This window comes from Lutra lutra, chromosome 3, assembly GCF_902655055.1.
Source record: "Lutra lutra chromosome 3, mLutLut1.2, whole genome shotgun sequence".
In the NCBI taxonomy this organism is placed as follows: Eukaryota; Metazoa; Chordata; class Mammalia; order Carnivora; family Mustelidae; genus Lutra; species Lutra lutra.
Window position 1 is genome coordinate 26103014 of NC_062280.1, and position 21936 is coordinate 26124949.

General features: G+C 40.1%; 1 protein-coding gene across 12 annotated transcripts in view; it reads right to left on the bottom strand.

Moving 5' to 3' along the window:
- The window catches only part of FN1 (fibronectin 1), a 67294-nt gene that overhangs the window by 41048 nt on the left and 4310 nt on the right, over nt 1–21936 (bottom strand). For all 12 annotated transcript variants that reach the window (XM_047720972.1, XM_047720966.1, XM_047720965.1 and 9 more), the window contains exons 5-17: nt 20605–20742; nt 18290–18448; nt 15974–16165; nt 14985–15164; nt 14205–14381; nt 12927–13079; nt 11123–11251; nt 9978–10121; nt 4984–5105; nt 1826–2006; nt 1448–1624; nt 508–636; nt 311–400 (exon numbers count right to left, since the gene is read on the bottom strand). In XM_047720972.1, the coding sequence (XP_047576928.1) occupies nt 311–400; nt 508–636; nt 1448–1624; nt 1826–2006; nt 4984–5105; nt 9978–10121; nt 11123–11251; nt 12927–13079; nt 14205–14381; nt 14985–15164; nt 15974–16165; nt 18290–18448; nt 20605–20742 (1971 nt within the window). The remainder of the gene's footprint in view (nt 1–310; nt 401–507; nt 637–1447; nt 1625–1825; nt 2007–4983; nt 5106–9977; nt 10122–11122; nt 11252–12926; nt 13080–14204; nt 14382–14984; nt 15165–15973; nt 16166–18289; nt 18449–20604; nt 20743–21936) is intronic.

The following is a 21936-nucleotide window of genomic DNA, read 5'->3' on the forward strand; positions in this document are numbered from 1 at the left end:
AAGTCAGGGAGCTGGCTTTCGAGGTTTTGTGTGTACGTGTGTACGTGTGTAGGGGGTCAATAAAATGGACATGACAGGAAATGATCTGTAAGAAGCAGAGCTATAAGACTTGAAAATAATCACATTCTGAATCGCTATTACACACACACACACACACACACACACACACTCACACACACACACCCCTCTACCCTAGTATAGAGTTATGTAGGAGAGTTAAGTGGTATCCCTGTCCACAGGTCAGAACTGGCTCCCTCACCACCCGTGGTGTCAAGATTAACATGGCAGCCAAGAGGGAGGCCAGCGTCACCTGTGATGGGTGCCTGGGGTCTGCTCCAGCGAACAACAATCGAGGTGTCATCAACTCGGTCCACAGCGGGGTCAGGAGGTGCATCCGGAGCTAACAGAAAACAAAAGGAGCACATGATGAAAACAGTCAGGAAATACTGCTCAAGGCCTGTTCTGCAGAAAAAAAGCTTCTCTTTACAGAGTGTAGGACACACACACCTGTAGTCTGCGAAGTAGACAGGATCAGGCTCTGCTCTCCTTCCTCAGATATCTGATAGACATTGACAATGTATTTCCGGCCAGGAAGCAGGTCAGGGATGTTCACAGAAGTGGCCGTGCTTGGAAGATCTTTAAAATAGAAAGGAAAGGTTACCAGTCGGAGCAAACCAATCCCTGAACTCGCTCCACAACCTAGAAGAGGGATATTGTTTAAAACTACATATTCATGAGGGAAGGGGGCGAGTCTGGAAGGAAGTATTCTAATGGAGAATCAATAATATCAATGCATTAGGGGATAACTTTTCTTTTGTTCACCATTTTTTCTAAATTTTTCTCTCTAAAGAGATGTAATTTGTATAATCCACCCCCAATTTGTAAAAGTAGCTCTCTGTAGTTAAAAGTCAGGGTGATGGTTATGGGCAGGGGACAACGGGGAAGGAGGTATGTTCTTTTCTTATACTGTGTACCTCCGAAGGCTAACATTTTCTGCTGTGGTCTTCAAACTGGCAATCACTTCCCTAACGAAAACCCTAGGAGCTCCTGGGGGGGCTTAGCTGGTTGAGCGTCTGATGCGATTTCAGCTCAGGTCATGACCTCAGGGTCTTGAGATCAAGTCCCATGTAGGGCTCTGCACTCGGCGGGGAGTCTGCTTGTCCCTCTCCCTCTGCTCCTCTCCCTGCTTTCTCACTCACATAAATAAATAAGTAAAATCTATTTTTTAAAAAATTATTAAAAAGAAAACACTACGGTTGTATAGACCTGTGCCCAGGCAAATGGGTAATGTTGCTCATATTGGGAACCAGGAAAACGTGAGCATGGCTCAGGAAAATCCCAGCTTCGTTCTAGAAATGCCAGCTCTGTCCCTTCCTCACACTGGAAGTTTGTTCAGTCCGAGCCGTCAACCAGTTCCAAAGCCATCACGACGGCACGTTTAGCTTACCGAGATACTGTGGTTCATCTCCCTCCTCACTCAGCTCGTATTCCACACGGAATCCTGACACAGTGTCTGAAGCCGAGACCCATGAGACCACAAAGCTGCTGGCTGTGATTTCAGTCACAGATTCAGACGTGGCCACAACGGGAGAAAGGGGTGTTGTCTCTCCTGTCACAGTGTTGCCTAGAGGGTCACAGAAAGGGGAGAGGAAACCTTCAGCCGTGGAGAGCATTTACTACTGTCATCTACAGAACACCATTAAAAGAAAAGGCTGATGCCATCTGTGGAAGAATAGGACTTGGGAAGCAAACCGCTTCCTGAGGAACACGGGAACCACTTCCTGAGGAACGCAGGCACAGCCATGAGGACGGGTGGCATACGTACTGGTCACGGGGGGGCTGGTGCTGGTGGTGGTGAAGTCAAAGCGTGTCACCTCTCGGTGGCCATAGTGCTGGACACTGATGAGCTGTCCCTCATATACCACACCTGGCGTCAGGCCTTTGATGATGTATGAATTCAAGTGGCCAGGAATGGTAGCTTCCCTCCAACGGCCTGGAGAATTTTTCTAAAGATTTAAAAGAAGTCACATAAGTATTCATAAGGATGAACATTCAGAGATGATACTGATTTGTCTTCAAAGAACGAGGCACCTAGGCAGCTCCATTGTGGAGGAAAAATCAAGGAAAACAGGAATCAGAACAGGGACCTATAGCAGAGTTTAATATTAACAATTATTATAGCTAATATGTACTGGTAGCTCATTGTGTGCCACGAACTGGGCTGTTTTACTTGCATTTGCTCATTTAAACTTCCTATCTCTCTTCCCTCCAAGTTAATGGTATAGTTGCCTTCATGTTACAGGCGAAGAAACAGTGTTATGTGACATGCCCAAGGCCACACTGTCACAGGTGCTGGGCACCTTCCTTTTTGCCAGACTGATGAAGAACCCAAGTTTTGCCTCTCCCATTTTTTTTTAAATTTCTACAATGAACAAAGCTATATTCTTCTCTGAAGTGGCAAAGGCCATATATTCTATCTTTAACTAAGTAGTATACAAATTTCTTGCCTTGCAGAAATAGTAAAAAGTATAATCCTTCTTTGTGACTCAGTTCCTGGGACCATCACATATAAGGTTCCACTGGTCTGGCTGTATGACTCATTCTTGGATATGAATTACCCCATCAGAAGTAGTTCCCAACTTTGGGCAAGACTGCAGAAGAATGTGATTTCGGTTTATTTAATCTTTGATTCCAGTTTACATTTTCACATCCTGTCCAACTTCATTAACATGTCATGGATCACAAAACTCATTGCAATAAAATGTGTGGAAAAGAAACAGCCTTACTTCAAACAAGATGAGATCCTTTTAAGTGTAAATATTCTAAACTAAGTCAAAATACATTTTTAATGCCCAGTGACTTCTTTAAATTATCCAATCAACCACTTCCTCAATAATTCAAATATTCAAGTGTCCATTTATATTTTTGAAATCAACAGAACAGATCCTACTATATTTTAAATTCAAATTTTAACTCAAATACCCTGAAAAAAACCCTGCAATTGGTCATGACAATTAGCTCAGATTTAATGATAAATCTTTTGTTCAATGTGAACTTTTCTAGACAGTTAGCTATCAGAAGAAAATACTCAAAAACAAAATCTAAGGTAACATCCATTGAGGAAAAACCTGAAAATTCCTTTTTTTTTTTAAAGACTTTACTTATTTGTCAGAGAGAGAGAGCACAAGCAGGCAGAGGCAGAGAGAAAAGTTAGGCTCCCCACTGAGCAAGGAGCCTGATGTGGGACTCAATCCCAGGATCCCGGGACCACAACCCAAGCTGAAGGCAGCGGCCCAACCAACTGAGCCACCCAGGTGTCCCTGAAAATTCTTAATTGTTAAAAATCTCAAAGAAATTCATCACTGCAGTTTCTTTGAAGATTTTCCAATTCAAAGTATATTTTATACCTCTCTGTAAATGTTCCTTATTACAGAGATCTCCCGTAACAACTCAGAGTTAGCTTTAAAGTAAATAAAATTGGTGATGAAACAAAAAGATGAGAGACAAGAAGGTTTTAAGGGGGAAATATAGTGATCTCACCGACTAAAATCTACTACAAAGTTCTGGAAATGGCTGCTTCATATACCATGGATAAGAGTACAGAGTATAGGGGCGCCTGGGTGGCTCAGTGGGTTAAGCCGCTGCCTTCGGCTCAGGTCATGATCTCAGAGTCCTGGGATCGAGCCCCACATCGAGCCCCACATCGGGCTCTCTGCTCAGCAGGGAGCCTGCTTCCTCCTCTCTCTCTGCCTGCCTCTCTGCCTGCTTGTGCTCTCTGTCACATAAATAAATAAATTCTTTAAAAAAAAAAAAAGAGTACAGAGTATACTACATAAAGAAAATGATTTTACAGCTTGAATTTTTTTTCTCCAAGAGTTTAAATACAACTGCACAGGGCAGTCAAAGGTTTCATTTGGTTATTTACTTATATGTTTGTTTATTTATTTAAAGAGACAGAGAGAATAAGTGGCAGTGGGGAGGGGCAGGGGGAGAGGGAGAAGCAGGTTCCCTGCTGATTAGGGCACTGACAGACCCTGGGATCCAGACACAGCTGAAGGCAGACGCTCAACCGACTAAGCCACCCAGGCACCCCCCCCATTTTGTTTCTAATTGCTAGAATTTGATAGCTATGACTAAAAGTGGGGATTTTTCTCCTGTGTTTAAAATAGTGTTTCTCAAATTACGAGTCATGAATTTTGGAGGTATAGCAGGCAGGTCTGAAGGATAAGAAAAACTAAAGCTGGGGCACCTGGGTGGCTCAGTGGGTTAAGCCGCTGCCTTCGGCTCGGGTCATGATCTCAGGATCCTGGGATCGAGCCCCGCATCGGGCTCTCTGCTCAGCAGGGAGCCTGCTTCCTCCTCTCTCTCTGTCTGCCTCTCTGCCTGCTTGTGATCTCTCTCTGTCAGATAAATAAATAAAATCTTTAAAAAAAAAAAAACAAAAAAAACTAAAGCTTACTAGACCAATACCTTCCTCTGTAGGATTTCTTCAATTTCTAGATGGTTCTTATTAGAAAATCACAAGGTTCACTTTTTAAACAAACCGTCATTCCTCATGTATTCTTCCCTCGCACTCTCTTTTCCCTTCTATCTAAATAACTTCAGAGGATCAAAAGTAATGTTTTAAGAAGTGCTCCCTTATGAAAATGAATCCAAAGAGCTAAATACTGATTTTTCAAATCATGGAAATGATGCCAATCATTGTTTTCCTCTGATAGAGTTCCAAGACATATAAAACCTTCAGATTCTCTTCCTATATTGGGGAAAAATCATTTCTGGCATTATCATTTCTAAGTCCTTGTTAAGAAGATCGTTCTAAATACCAAATCTTTCTAAATCCTTCCAAATACCAAAAAAGCTAAATCTTTATGTCAAGCCATGGGTAGTTAGTCAGATCTGTCGGCTCGAAAGTTGGAAAAAAGAATGTTTAGAACGTGTTAATTTCGGTAGCCTCAGTGTGCAGTTTCTAAGTGGGATACTCACAGGCTTCCATCTGAGAATGTACTTGGAAATGTGAGATGGTTCTGGGGCATTCCACTGGATAGGGTGAGAATTGGGTTGACTGGGGGTCTCGGTGATGATTACTTGGACGGGACCAGTTGTGCCTGAAAATGAAAATGTGAGATTTGGTGATCTTGGGTATTCACTTACTTTAGCTTAAAAGTTAGTGCAAAATGGATGGTCATCATTAAAAGACAGTTTTACTTCTCAGTAAATGTGAGTAAGAAAAAAACAATTCTGGGATTACTTTTTCACATCCTGACCTTGGAAATCAATGCAACAAAATCCTTTCTTAGTTGATAGATCATAGTCCATCACATGAGAAATGCAAATAGAACTTGTTTATAGCAAATAAAATTTGAAAAATGCCACTGTTGGCTTTCCTCTCCATTTTCAAAGAATTTTGAGAAAATTGCGAAACTACTCAAACTCAAATAAAGCGACACAGAACCCAAACTCTATTTATCATACTGAGCTGCTTTAAAGCAAATTCTCATTTGTAAAGGCTTTCATCAAAAATGTATCTATCCACGAAGAAGGAAACATTCCAAAGGTCATGGGACATGATGTAAAACACACATATTTCTAAATGGGATAGAATCCTTAATGAATAAATTACAGACTCAGTTTTCTTTCTTTTTTTAAATAAGTCTTATTTAAGTAATTGCTATACCCAATATGGGGTTCGAACTCATTACCCCCAGATGAAGTTGCATGCTCTTTTGACTGAGCTAGACAGATGCCCTAAGACCCAGTTTTATTTCTTATCAGCTGAAGCATCCTATTAGGGGGAAAGGTTACGTTTTAGTTTTACTCTGTAAGTATACTCTAAAATCCTACCACTGAGTGCTCAAATTATTAAAAGATCAAACTTCTTTTTTTCAAAGGCAGTTACCAACTGAAATGGCACTTTGAAGTATATACTAAATTCAGTATTTCCACATCTCAATATATATGACTGTTTCCAACAAAATTTAAAGTCTGATTTTGGTTCTTCTTCTTCTTCTTTTTTTTTTTTTTTTAAAAAAAACATATAAGGGAAGTAGAATTAATTTCTTAGTAATGGAGACTCCATTTAGGATAACAATGAAATAGCTAGAGAATTTAAGCTTACAGCATAGAACGCCATCTTCTTCCTAAATACGGTCTTTTTTTATGATGTCAATCAATGTTCTACTTATTAGATATAAAAATAAAGTTCCTTGCCATAACCTTTCCAAGAATTTCTAACTGCTACTCTATCAAAAGAAAGCAACACTTTGCAAATCTCATAAAGCATTTCACCAGTATGTTAATAGATTTAAGTTTTCTGAAAGCTCTTAGGAAAAAAAAAATAGTCATCTTTGAACTTAATTGTTATGCTGTTCAATCCTCTCTGCAGACAAGATATTCTGTAGCAAAATAAGTACAAAGCTTGAATATCTGTGTAGATTCAAAAGTTTTAGGACAATATACTCACTTCTGCACCGGGAATAATTCAAAGTGGTTGGAAGACTAACAAATATTCTCTGAGTCTTAATTTCATTTAATGCGCATATTTCTAAACCAAAATACCAAACGTAAAATACCAAAATTCATGCAGAAGATTCTCAATTTTCCATTCTAAAGGAGGGTATATTTCACAGAACATAGAGGGATGTGTGTTCTCATCAACTGGCAGAAGTTAATTACACGTCACTTTTTAAATTACCCCTTCTGTTTATGAAGATCCTTGCAAATACAAGTGTACTTAAATTTATTTAATTTAATAAATTTAAATAAATAAGACATATAATGAAGTAAAATGTCAGAGATGTGACTTCTGGGAACATCAGTAAATATGGGAATATCACGTCCTTAAATTTTTTACAATAATTGGCCTAAGGTTGTTTAAGTATCGATTCTCTAAAGAAGTCCTACTACAATTTCCTTAAGTAAAGAGACACCTGATATGTATTTTATTTAGTTTGGCAATCACGATCTAAAGGGAGGAAGAAGTTTATGATGCCAAGAGAGATCCTTAGTTAAACCATAGACTTTGGGTGAAAACAGTATCGATGCAGATTTCTCCACTGTAAGCGATGCACACGCCAGAGGGGACTGTCTGTAACAGGTGCCTGGGCATGTGTGAGGGCAGGGGCTACATGGGAAAGCTCTGTACCTTCTTTTTAATTTTGCTGGGAACTGCTCCAAAAAAAACCCAGCCTTTAATTAAAACCAAAAGTTTTGATGGTAAAATGTCTATTAAGTTTCCGAAAGACAATATGAATGTCCTTTACTGCTCACCTTTAACCCTGATCATGTTCTTGGGTCCGTGAGGAGGAGGGTGGGGAAAGGAAAAGATGACTCAGTGGTTTTTACCTCCGCGATGGAGCAAAACTACAGAAGTTTCTTTTCTTTCTAAAACTTCAAGCACTGGTTCGAAATTGTTTTGAAATTCACGCTTGTACCGCAGCCCACCCTTAAGGGGGCTGCACTGAACAGCAGTGTGGGTTCATGCATTTAGTCTATTTTTGTTCAGAAAGAAAAGAGACTCTGTCCATCATTTGTAAGGTCAACTCAATTCTGATTACTACTCTACCTTAATCTACATATGATCTGAAGACAGGAAGTCTGAAAATTCTGACATCATTTACATCAGTTAGATTCAATAAAACTAAAATTAACCTAGTGGTGTATACTAGCAATTACCATTGTAAAAACTTGACTTCCTCTCTTACTCAGTCTGACCAGGCTTAACCAGAAAACCATTAAGTAAAAATATGACGCCACGTGTATACTTTTAAAATTGGTTTAAAATAAGGCTGAAAGGAATCATTTCCAGTAACGATGACCCTGGGGAAGTTAAATATTTATGAGTTTGTGACTCAGTCCTTTTTTCTCTCTTTTATTTGCTGAGATCTGTGCTTTTCCTAGCTGTTTATTGACAAACCAAATGCCTCTTATCTTCTGTTCCTTTGAACAACTCCATCAAATCCTCCCTGGGCGGAGCCTATGGGGCAAGGCTCCGAGGCAGTCTCCTGGTCATCTGTGGCTCCTTTACTCTTCCCACACTCAGAAAGCCCCGTGTGCTAGGCGTGAACCATTGAGTAAACCAGACATGGAGATAAGCACCCAACCTCATACCAAGGGCAAACATCAACCCCCTCTCTAAATCTCCTCCTCCCTGTTCACTGGGCATTCCTCTGACCCTTTTTTAAAAAGTAGGAGCAAACTCAACCTGTAAAACTCCAAAGCAGAAGGCTTCCTTCCTTTCCATCTAGATTTTACCCTTGTCGTGTCCACCAAAATGCTTCTAGTGAGCAGCTTTGAGAAAGAGGCTAGTTTTAAAGTAAGAAAAAAAATTTCTCTCTTAAATCATTGAGGACGATTTTCAACAAACCGCCACACCAATAACAATCTGAAACAGAGAAACTAGAGAGCATTTCTTTAAACGTTTCTATTCTTTAGTTGCCTCATTAAAGAAGAAAACCAATGAACTTAAGGTTTTTCTGCAGATTTTTAAAAAATTATTAAACAAAAAAAATTATTTTAAGTGATTCCTACACCCAAATCTACCATAAAATACAATTTAAGAGCCAAGTTCATTTATGCTGTGGGCTTAAGACAAAGGTCACCTTCGACAGCTCTGACAGTGACTGAGGGGTTGAGGAGAGGCGAGTTTCTTCCAAGTCTGTGGAAAGGGTGTATCTGGGTGGTTAGTATTTAGGATCAGAGGTCCGTTAGATGGTTAGTGCTGGAAGGACCTTTAAAGGCAATCAGCTTTAACCTCCCCATTTTACAGATGAGAAGCTGACGAGTGGAGCTTGACATGGATCTCTTTCACAGCACCTGTACAGCTGGGACCCATGTCTTTGGCAAACTCTAACTTTGATCAAATTGTTCCATACCTGGTTCTCGAGATAGTGAAGCTCTTACTACACTATAAAGGGATAGAAATTACTTAATCTTAATTTCTGTCAGAGGCAGGTTCTAATGCTCAGAAAACCGGTTCTTGTTTCTGAATGTGGGCCGTGTTTCAAGTCTAAAGTCAACAGAGTTCTAGGAGGCTTTGCACCTCGGTAGTTGCTCAAATAACTGGTACCTAAAGATGAAAGCTTCCTAATTATTATTAATTAATTATTATTAAATTTAAAAAATCTGTTTTCTTTTTTTTTTAAAGATTTTATTTTTTTATTTGACAGAGAGATCACAAGTAGGCAGAGAGGCAGGCAGAGAAGAGAGGAGCAGAAGCAAGCTCCCTTCCGAGCAGAGAGACCAATGCAGAACTCGATCCCAGGTCCCTGAGACTATGACCCAAACCGAAGGCAGAGGCTTAACCCACTGAGCCACCCAGACACTCCATAAATCTGTTTTTTTTCTAAATGAGTTAATCACACCTATAGCTAGGCATTATGTCCTATGACCTTAAAAAAAAAAAAAAGCAAAATACCAGCAATAACCATTTGGGAGTATTTGGACTGCGTGGGCAGAAAATTGACCGAATTACTCAACTCTTGACCCAGAATACTTTGTTCTAGACTCCAGTTGATCAAACAAATGAAAATTTTGACACAAAGAGGCCCTGGCTGAAGTGCTGAGTGAACACACATACCCTGCATTATATTCCATGTCATCTCTGTATCCAACCTCTCCGTCAAGAGTCATAACATAAAATCCCAACACTTCACTCCCAGGGCAGCTCACTGCACGGTTTTTATTTACATATGCTAACGGGAGATCCAATTGGCTGGAGGTTTTAAACTTATGGGATGTTCTAGAGTGTTCAGAAACAAACTGACACACAGGCATATTTTCCCAGGCTCACACATCTTTTACTTGACTGGGGAGGAAGGAAAACCATTTGAGTCAAAAATCTGATTGTTAGATAGTGATCAGCGAAAAAGAGGGGAAAGAGGAGAGGCTGATTCAGGGACCAGAGTATTAAAAACAAGGATCCTGCCCAGTTTTTACAACTCAGTTGGAAGCTGTCAGTTTGCACGAATTGAGCTACTTACCTGGATAGGTCTGCAAAGGCTGGCAATGCCACTCCCCAATGCCACGGCCATAGCAATAGCACTGGTACCTGACACCATGCACGTACTTCTCCCATGAGTCTCCAATTTGATAAAATGTTCTGGTTTCCGAATCCTGGCATTGGTCTAAAATATATACAAAGTGAAAGAAGCATCATCGAAGATGGAGAGCTACAAATTGAATTTCAGTGTGCTCCAGCAAGTGGGCAAGGGAGCATATATTCTTAGTTTCAATGGGAACTTGCAGGTGTCCTCACAAATATATGTGGTTACAAAATATTTTGTTCCTGTCTTTTACCTTACAGGATAGCTAGCAGTAAATAAGTACCCACTGGGAGAAATGTTTGGTCTTCTAAAAAGATAGTAGTTCTAAATAAAAATTTTGTAATTTAGATTTCAGGATATCCTGACATTCCAAATACCAATTTGAGAAAACTAACTTAGATATATTTTGCCAACATGAATACAACTGACTTACCATTTGAATAATAAGGACAAAATATCACTTTATATACCTCTTTAAATTCTGGAGGGCTTAGTTTTACATGTAAATGGATGAACTAGATTTTCACTATGAATACTTGCTGAGCAGTTTCTGAAAAGACCTCTCAGGACTGTCTCAGCTTTGATAATCTCAGGTCAAACAAACTCATCTGATTAGTTTGTTTTCTTAGTGAGCAATAGGTCTCTCTTAGTAAAGGAATATTAATGGGTTACCTTAAAGCTGGCCCACAGCTCTGCTAGGGCTCAACCTTCACTATTTGCTTAGATCTATTATAGAGGGCAGCCAAGAAAAATACAGTCTTTGGAAGGAGGTATTTTCTGGTACAAGAATCTGCACAGTCAGCAAAGGAAGGTTCTCCTTCATAACATGGATTCTCTTTATGATCCAGAACCAAAGAACTGATTCTATTCCATTAAAATAAACCTGCATGTTACTAGACTCATAACAACAGATGACTACCAATATCAAGTTGATATACTGGGTCATGATTAGAGAAAAGACTTTACAAAGCTCTCGGCAGCCCACTGATCAAAGTCTGAAGTCATGAACTAGCTCTCCTTATCTGAAACTTGTTAACTAGTCCCAGCATCCAAAACCATCTAGAGACATGAGGGCTAATTACCAACAGGATCACACTTCCATCTTCCCCGGCCCTGACCAAAGCAGGTACAATTCAGCATGTGTCCCTCTTCGTGACGTTTGTGGAATGTGTCATTCACGTTGTAAGTGATGTCGTCAACAATGCACTGATCTGTTTAGGAAACAGTGGGGAGGTGAAGAGTTAATTTTTTAAGTTTCATGATGAAATTAAAAAATATCATGCTTAAAAAAAAAAGATTTATTTATTTATTTTAGACAGAGAGAGAGAGAGAGCGCGTGCACATGCACAAGTTGGGGGAGGGGCAGAGGGAGAGAGAGAGAATCTCAAGCAGACGCCACGCTGAGTGTGGAGCCTGACGCGGGGCTCAAATTTACAGCCCTGTGATCATGATCGGAGTTCAAGTTAAGAGCGGGATGCTTAACCAACTAAGCCACCCAGGTGCCCCCAAAATACCATGCTATTCAAAGCATACAGTTGTTTCCATTAATTTATAACACCTCCCACTAAACTTACTATTCTACTAGCATAGAACGAACACTTTGTTAAAGCTTAGTCAGAAATACAATTTTTGGAAAAAATAATTCTTTCATAAACTCTTTCTTATAAACTTAAGTATCAGAGGTCAAAGTGCATACAGCTACAGAATGTGGTAAAAATGCCTTCCTGTGGAAAGGCGATTTTTGAACAAATGCATATTTCACTTTTGGAGAAGTTCTTGCTTCATTGATAATGTCCGTCAGATCTCTGCTTGCTCTGAGAAATCGGGAGGAAGATCAAATGTACTTATGGAACACCCAACATGGTGTGATGGTCTGATCTTTGGAATGGCAGGGGTGGGGAGATTCTTGGATTTGGGAAATAGAATAACATCTATGGCGTTTGTGAAAGTAAAAAGGAAATTAGGGCAACTCTGTTCCTAACTCTCTGAGAGATCCTGAAAAAATTACTTTCCCCTTGAGGTCTCTCAGCTTCTTCATCTGGTAAGTGAACAGTTAGTCTATATGTCTTTCTAGGGTTCCTTTCAGTTCGGCAACCTCATATGGAATTATTATTACTGGTGTGTGTTACTCACAAAAGGAGAACAAGTTCAGGCCAATGTCAACATACCAGTTACATGAACTATTTATTAGCTCAGAGTTCTACCTAAAAATTAGTTTTCACATCAAAGAAACAGAAGTACTAAAATGGCTTTAATAAATCATCATCCCTATATTATATACTAGGATCCAAAGGGGAAAAAAATGCTCTGAGCAAAAGAAATAAGTTTCTGTCACCTTCAGTTTGGACCCACAAAGGTCTGATGTCAGAACAGCAGAGTCTCAGGGCACCTGGGTGGCCCAGTCTGTTAAGCATCTGCCTTCAGCTCAAGTTATGATCTCAGGGTGCTGGGATCGAGCCCTGCATCTTCTTCCTCTACTTCTGCCCCTCCCTCCACTCGTGCACATACTCTCTCTCTCTCTCTCAAATAAATAAATAAAATCTTTTCAGAAAAATAGCAAAGTCTCTTTTCTTTAGAGAAATTATCCAATCTTTTCTAGACGTGACGCCAATAGCCTAACGAAAAGCTAAAAGGATCAGATGATTGTGTTCCAGCCTTTGGAGTCATCTTCTCAGCTCAGTATAAGTACTTACCTCCTGGGAATGCTTCTGAATTTTAGAATTGCTTTGCCAGCTTTTCTCCACTGGCTACTGACATGAGAAGCTCATGGTGCACAGGAGACTCATGGCATGGCAATGCCTACTTCCTCTCCTACTTTTGGTAAAGTACAAGTTTTCCCCTACAAACTTGGTCCTCTCAAATGTTCTCATCAATGAGCTAGCATACCTCGGAGCTGGGAGTAGGCAACACAAGTCCATTCTCCACGACCATTCCCGACGCACGTGCACCTCATCATGTGACCCATATCGTGCTGTTTGTCCCACTGATCTCCAATGCGATACATGACCCCTTCATTGGTTGTGCAGATTTCCTCGTGGGCTGTGTGGAAATGGATGGAGAAATGATCACAAGGTCTAAAAACAGACACACTATTATCTGTCTAGCTTGGTTATCCTAAGAACTCTCACTTGGAAAGCAGTCTGGTGTGCCTCAAAGAAGTCTCAGTGCCACTGTGGGCATGTATGTGTAGAGTTTTGAGCCCTAAAGAGAGCAAACCTAGTCCAAAGGTGAAGTATGTTTTGGGGAATAATTGCAGGAAAGGTGGGGGAATGTTAAACCATGATAATACCTACACGTGCACACAACAGGTCTGCATTGTTCTAGAAGACTGATGTTGACTACTGACCCATAACTTTTTCTAGTTCTGCTTTATTTGATCCCAAAGGGAAACTATGTATTTGGGTAGAGAATTGCAAGTGAAAGCATGGTTTTCTTCTTAATCCAACAATCTATTTGTTGAAAGAAATAAAAGTGAGTATAAGTAGCGTTCTTGGGTTTCATTGCTTTATACAGACACTTGATAACAGTGCAAGTGGGGTTCTACAAATAGAAGATCAAATGTAACCTGTGGGGTTCTTGAGATTTGAAAACAAAAGGTTTTGGTATTGGCTTCCCCTTCACCATTCATACCAACTATATCCCTCTTGAAACCAGAAAAGATCCCATACTTGTCAGAAAACATAGAGTTTGGGCCATTTTGGTATTTCTTAAGTGAGAGAATGTATTCTAGTTGAGCCACAGTTAGGTGTAAATATAGTAGGTCTGTGACTGTAGCAGTTACACATGAAATGTGTTAAGATACTCAGCTATGTGTTCCTTACAAATGACAAACTTGTGAAAAATGTGCATTTCCAGATGTCTTAAAAAGTGTTTTTAATGTATTTATATATTTTTGGTTATTAAATTATATCAAAAGGATTTTATGATTACATAAATAATTATATACTAAATATGTACTACATATAATATATATTATATATACTATACATCTATAACATACATACCATTTATGTAATAATATATACACTTACACAGATATGTAAGTATACCTCATGAAGTTTTGTGCTGTCTGAAAATTAGGACTGAATGGGCGAACTGGGAGTAAACTGGACACTATTCTTCTGTCTTACTACATAAATGGGTGCCTACAGGGCTTCATCTTACCAGCCATGGGGCAGAATCCAAACTTCTGGTCAGCGTCGTAGTTGGACGTGGTTCCACACCACTTCATGTTGTCCCTCCTGCCCTCAGAAGTACAGTCCGTGTAGTTGTGGTTGTTGTACAAGAAGGGGAAGTGGCACAAGGCACCATTGGAGTTCCCACCTCGAGTCTGAACCAAAACTGCCCGGAAGAATACACAAATAGGAAGACGAGTATTACAGCGAAGCACAGCAGGGTGCAAGGACAGGGAGGCTCTGAACAAGCCAGGGTTCTGGAGCTAATTCACAGGGAATCCACCCCCCCAAATCAAGAATGCCTGATCACAGAACTGCAGCCTGCCTTAGCATTTCCTCCTTCTACCTTCAAAATAGACTTGAATCCAGTTCCCCTCTCATTTTCCCAGCCCAAAGAGAAAAGATCAAAAGGTTGCTGGGAATAAAATAGTTTTAACCAGAAGAGCAGCAGAGGCTCTGAGGTGTCCATCCTGTGTATTCTTGAGCCCTGTGGGATCGCCTATGGATTTTAATACACCGTATCTTTAATCACATCAGAATCCCAACTGTGTCAAAAAGAATTGAACTGGAGGGCTTTCCCCTGGGTGTCATTTCCCAGGAGGACTGGAGAACCCGGAAGGGTCTTCAGCAGCTAAGTTAGCTTCACGTCTCTTGGGTCCAGATGGAACAAAAGTACTACTTCTTCAGCAGCCTCAAGATGAACGGCTGGAAGCCTGGTCAATGGAAATAGGAGAAATGGCTTTTTCTCACCCCCCCTGCGGAGACTCACCGGTGTGGTCTGTACAGAAGGAGTATTTCTGGTCTTGCTCGTAATTGGAGGTGGTGCTACACCACAGGTGGCCATCCTGTCGCCCTTCCGTGGTGCAGGAGTAGAATGTTCTGCCGTTGTAGGTGAATGGTAGGACACATGGCTCCCCATTGGAATTGCCACCGTAAGTCTGGGTGATGGCTACAAGCATAACCCAAAGGCTCTCGGTAAATAAGTCTGCATTTATGTCCCACCAGCAGCTGCTTCTTTCTAGCTTAATTGAGACGGAGCCTGTGCCCTCAAGCTGCTAGTAGAGATCACCACCTAGTTAATGTCAGTCAAAACATATTACTCAGGAACCCTGACCTTTGCGCCTGGAGGGATGCCTGAGTCCTTTTGCCCGTGTCCTTTGTTGCCACCAACTTTGTTGCCACCAACACCAACTGAGGCTGTTATGCCTCAGTTTCCCCATTTGTAAAGGTATGTTAATACAGGTTCATTAAGAATGCTGCTTAAGGTATACTGGAGGGATACAGACGACACTGTTGGTGCCTTAATAATTAACACATGAGGTTCTTCTAGGGAAAAGTCAAGTGTCCCGAATGTTCCTGTTATCATTACTACCACGTTGTAGCCCAGAGAAAATGCATTAGGTTGTTGAGGGAAGTTTACACTGCGAAGCTCCAGAAATTGGCGATTTAGAGTTTAAAATACGGTTGATTTGCTATTCAGAAGGCAACCCTCTTGCAACAACATTTTAGACAAATAAAAATAATACATAGCAGCCAAATTCCCACTCCAGGAAAGAAACTACATAGATTAAAAAGATTAGAAGAAAATATATGAAATGCCAACCCTGGTTGTTATCACAGGGTGGAAAGATTATAAGCTTTTCTGGTTTGTTTTACTGTTTCTCTCTTTCTTTCCTTTTTGGTAGATGAAAGTATTGCCTTTCAAAAATTAAATAATAAGAAGCTATCAGTACTATTGTTTGAAAAGTCAGTGCAGACCTGTCTCTTGGCAGCTGACTCCGTTGCCCAGGCAAGTGCAAAGCATTTGCTTATTTCCTTGTGTCTTCAGCCACTGCATCCCCACAGAGTAAACCACACCACTGTCTGTGACACAGTGGCCGTACGGAGCAGGTTGGGGGTGGGGCTGGGGCTGGTAAATGGCCGTTCGGACATCTGTGAAGGGGCCAGATCCTAGGAGCGTGAGAAAAGGCAGTTATAAACCTGGATAAGAGAAAACAAATAAACTCTTCTGGACTTGGGATCCTCGGGGTCCCACACAGATCACTCTGAAATCCGTGGTGTTACTGACCTGGAACTGGAAAGAAATGCCCCTCCCTTTCTGCATTAGCTTCTACACTCAGCCGAGGAAATAATCTGTAGGAGTCCACCAAATGGTCGCCATCATCCAGCTCATCTGGAGCTATTGGGATTACATTTCTAAATCCCAGTCGTTATCCTGTCAGTCAACAGAGCAGATGCCCTCAACAATTCCTCACTCGCTCCAGTAAGCTCATGGTCCTCTCCTTCATAATCCTCCACCACAAAGTTCCTTCCACTTCCTTCTTTGCTCTATGCCTCATCTCCCCATTCTCTCATGTACCTTGTGCTGTCTTCATGCCTCTCCTTTCTCCTCACCCTTGCTCTCTTAGCAGCTCCCATAAGTTCAATATCACTGAACATTTCTCTTCCCAATATTGTTTTTGAGAAGTGCCTACCACTCTGTATGAGACCCATGGTCATCTGTTTAACTCTGAGCTCATCAGATAATACCCCGGAATTCCTTAGAAGTTGCCCCTCCTTCCACATTTTGTTTCTCCCCAAGATTATTTGGGAATTTGCTTGTTGTGTTTCTAAAACCAATCAATCCTCTTAACATAGCTTTCCTTTCAGAGTAAGACAACAGATTATGTTGATTTTTTTCTTTAAGCTTTTGGAAATCTGTTCTTCCAAAGGCCAGGCCTGTAGAAGAAGAGTCAGAACTGACACCAGGATAATAGGTAGATTGAATTCACCATCTACCTAAGTGTTGCTCAACATGAGAACCCAAAGACACTTCACAGATGACAGGTCCCAAGGCCACACCCATGGGGGAGATGGCATTTGTATTAATATACTCCACTGAAGAGGTACAATGCAAGGCAATATAAAGGTCCTACAGGAGGACATTCCATTTTTTTTTAATCCCAGTGTTTATCAACCTTTTTGAATAACAGAAACTTTTCCGTACACTATTCATAATATTAATAGAAATAGACAACATTTATTGAATCTTTACCCCTTCAAGCCCCAACTACTCTATTAAACTATTTCAGGAGATTGATATTTGTATTTGTTTCTTTCTTTGGATGGCAGTAATTTCACTGATAATAATCAAATAACTCAAAGAGACTATCAAATCTAATCTTGTTCACCTTCGGAAGTGCTCAGAACAAGATGAAAACTCATCAAAAGAAGAAAAATCTAAATAAATATAATCAATATTTTTAGCTAAATGACTGATAAGCAACAATGCTAGTACATTATGTAGTGAAAACCTGATGAGAACATATTAGGAATGGTAGCAAGTACACACCCTCGAGTGTCATATTTCTGTCTTCAGACTCTTACAAAACAAGCTACAACGCAAAGATCTTATTCTTGCACTAGAAGTAATAAAAACTTCTTTTTTTGTTTTAAATGCTTAGACATTGTGTCATTCATTCTCATCTCTAGGCCTCCTCTGAATTTCTCAAATTGTGAATGCCGATACATGAAGAAAATGATTGTGCATTATTTTATGGAATGCAACAAAGTCTGCTGGAGTATGGAAACCACACATAAAGGATTGTTTCCGCTGCAAAGAGAGCTGAATGTCAGGACAAGGAAATATATTCCATTTCGAAAAAGAAGAAATGTACTTCTTTCCCTTGTCCTAGCAGAGGAATCATGTAGTCATGTAATTCATCATAACTCCTTCATTTCCATTAAAATCCCCTTTAGATATTAAAAATATATCTGCATAGGAATGTGTATGGTGAGTATATATCTCCATAGAAATTGTGTAGGTTTTATAATATTAGCATTTCCTTAAAGATCCGTTTATACTCTTGGGGCTAAAACTGCTTCCACCTTCCCAAGACGTTTTTTCTAATTTTTATTTAAATTTAAAAACTGATACTAAACAAAGTCTTAACAACCAACATCTGTAAATGAACTCAGATGATTAGCAGAAACCCAGCAACTCATCCTCAAATGGCAGGTCAAAGGAAAATGGATTCACAGAAATACGTTTTGAAATGACTTCCTGTTTCCGGCCCCCCTAGCTCTGCGCCTCACCAGTGGATGTCGTCTGCACAGACGCGTGGCGTTCGCACTTCCACTCCCCTCGGCCGTTGCCCGTGCAGATGCACTGGAGAAGGTTCCCCCGATTATCCTTCTTGCTCCAAGTATCTCCAATTCGGTAGGATGTCCTGGTGTCCTGATCATTGCATCGGTCTGTTTCAGAAAGGAAGCATTTAAATATGCAAGTCAGGTCAAGCGGGGCGGGGGTGGGGGGGTAGGAGGGGAGGCACCAGGGTCGACCCCAAAAGAAGGTCATGGTTTAAAGTTTGATGAGCTATATTTTGGTGATATGTTTATACATAATCCTGGTGTCACAGGATTCCATTTGTTCCTGCAGAAAGGGAGATGTGTGATTTTGTAGGATTTAGTCTTGTTTCACTTCTCTGTTTGCCGAAATACTTTTTCGTCATCTTTCATTTGTTAATTTAAAAAAAAATTGTTTTCACATTGGTCCTTTGATCAAATTCATTCTTTGGCTTTCTATTTTTCCCTCTCTTTCCTTCCCAGGCTCTCCCTGTTTTCTCCTGGTAATTACTGCATATGACTGTCCTTTCAACAGGGGTCCCTCCTTAGAAATTAAGAAACAATAGAGGCAATTAGGTTTCAAAAGGTCTCCCCCAATTCCCTAAAGAAGCTATAAAAAGATAACAGCATCTCTTTCTTCATTTGCTTTGTAAGAAAATTCAGGAGACTACCACTTCTTTGACTAAAATGTTCTCTTCTCTCCTTTCTCAACACACACCTACTTAAAATCACCAATAAAATTGTTTTTTTTTTAATTGCTCAGTGGAATGGAAAAAACTAAACTGCCATCAGTCTATGTGTTCAATTATCTGGCAAATAGATTGTTTCAGTCATAATCCAGTTTTGCCCATATGCTACAGTGAGAGAAGGGAGGATCTGATTTTTGTATGAGTCAGAAAGTCACTGCCCTGGATGAGAGAAAATAATTAGACGGTTGAAGTAAGTCTACACAAATACACACCCACATTGATCTATCACCAGAAGGGAGGTCTGGATGAAGATATTATGGCTGCTTACAGCTTTTCCCCAAATCCCCAACTAGAAGGATGGTCTTCACTGAACTCCCATAGCACATTTTCAGTATTCGTCTTGAAGCCCTTAATACTGGACCTTGTGGGAGATGACTATGTCTAAGCCTTCCTCATCTCCCTGACCAACTTACTAAGTACTCTTTGGAGGCTGGGCTAATGTCCAGTTCAGTTTTGTGGTCCTATACAGTCTTGTACACAGTGGGGACTTACTCAAAATTTCATGGAATGAATGACTTTGCTTTGAGGAACTTTTCTCAAACTTGTTATTAGGAGAGCTTTGAATAATAGATGAGGGTTTGAGTCATTGCCACCAAGGTCTTGAATGTCTGACGATCATAATATCATTTTAAATGCAAAAGATCTAATGAACCAGCAAGTTTCAGGGAAAGACTCTGTCAGAATTATTATCACTTTCTGTGAAAGACTTACTTTTTTTTATTAGCAAAGAACTCAAATTTGGATGATGAACCTTTTAAGATGGTTAAATACTTTAAACTCGATAAAGAAAATAGGTTCAATGTATTTAGATTTGATTTAGGATTTATTTATAACACCAATTGTTAATGGCTGCTTTGCTTCAATAAATTCTATAGTTGCTATTGGTTTGAAAGTTCAAAAAAGGAGCCTTGGGTCCCCAAAGCAACATGGGCCTAGAGGCAAACTTGGCAGGAAGAGAAGAGGTACCAGAAGCCAGCTTCTTTATGGCACTAATAAGCCTATATCGAAGCTTTGGGTAAGAGACACTGTCTTTAACCCCAAGTAGTCACATAATTTTAACCTATAAGTACTTTTTATTTTTATCAATTTTGTCGACGAATACGCCTTATTTAAGTTTCAAACATAGAAGGAGACCTAAGACTTCAGAGCTTTGCCCCATTCTATGTCAATAGTATCAACATACTCAAAGAGGTCTTTGCATGTTATTTTAATTATTTCTTTGCTCTTAATACTTGGAAAAGAGCTCAGTGATACTTTAGTTCAAACATTTGCAACTAATCTTCAAGTCCACAGGACATTTGGCCTTTGAATGAATATTTGGGTTCTTTCTTAGCAGCTGATAGCCTAAGACCTTATTAAAGGTCTTTTCTTTGAAGAAACAGAATAAATTGATTGTGGATTTTTCTCGAAGTCCAAATGTTACCAAAACCTGCTGGTGTATCAGGTGTGTGCCAAGTGACACCACATTACAAGTCCCTCTAGGAATCCAGAAAACAATACCTGGCCTCATCTTGAGCATAAAGAGCTAAAACATACTTCTAGAAGTACAGGTGATACGTCCACTGCCTTCTCCCAGACAAGTACAATCCACCATCATCCAGCCTTGATATGGCTTTTCCCAGGTTTCTCCAACAACGTAGGAAGTCCCAGCAGCGTGATCAAAACATTTCTCAGCTGTAGGGAAATTTGGATGAAAAACAGGGAAAAAAAAGTTATTTTGAATAGTGCAGTTTCCTTGTAATTTAAAGTGTATCATGTAAGCAAAAATCCAGCCACATTTTTTTTTAAGTGGTACTCTGTTCAAAAAGAAAGGCACGCCCTGTAACTAAGCACACAGTAAGTAACCAAAGTGAAAGAAAGATCAAGCCAAGCTGGCAGGCAGCATTGCTGTTCTCCTAGTAAGTACATGGACTGGGTACATTCAGCGAGGACCACTGTTCACACCATTACTGGGGCGTAAACGATGCATGTATGTGTTCGTCTGTGGGAGACTGTGCACAATTCTAATCTTAATTATAAATGCGTAAAAAAAAAGACAAAGCTGTCGAAACTTTGATTTCTGGAAAAACAGCTACAACACAAAGCAAAATAAAAGCCTTTGCATTCACGAAGAAGAAGTAAACACAGTAAAAGTTATAGACAGAAACTCAGATTTGTATGTATAGAATCCAACTGAATACTGAGGTTAAAGCAGCTCAAAAATTTTCATTGTGAAGAAAAAATCCCTAAGGCGTGACAGAGAACACACAGCATTGTTTCGGTCCAGCATGTTCCAAGAAAGAAATATGTCAAAAGCACCACTGTGGGCTCCTGGGTGGCTCAGTCGATTAAGCATCTGCCTTGAGCTTAGATCATGATCCCAGGGTCCTGGGATCAAGTCCTGCAACAGGCTTCCTGCTCAGTGGGGAGTCTGCCTCTCCCTCTGCCCTTCCTCCCAACACCAGTTCTCACACACACTCTCTCTCTCTCTCAGATAAATATATATATATATATATATATATATATATATATATATATATTTAAAGCATCATTGTTTTTTCTTTCAAAAAATTTACATCTTGACCAAGGGGAAATCTGAGACCAGGTATCAGACAAAAGAAATGACTTTTTCCTAAATCTTTCAATTCTATCTTGTGCTTTTGAAACAAAATTAACACTTCCATCAATGCTTAGTACTTTCTTTTTTTTTTTTTTTTTTAAGATTTTGTTTATTTATTTGAGAGAGAGAGAGAGATCACAAGTAGGCAGAGAGTCAGGTGGGGCAGGGGGAAGCAGGCTCCCTGACGATCAGAGAGCCCCATGTGGGGCTCGATCCCAGGACCCTGAGACCATGACCTGAGCCAAAGGCAGAGGCCCAACCCACTGAGC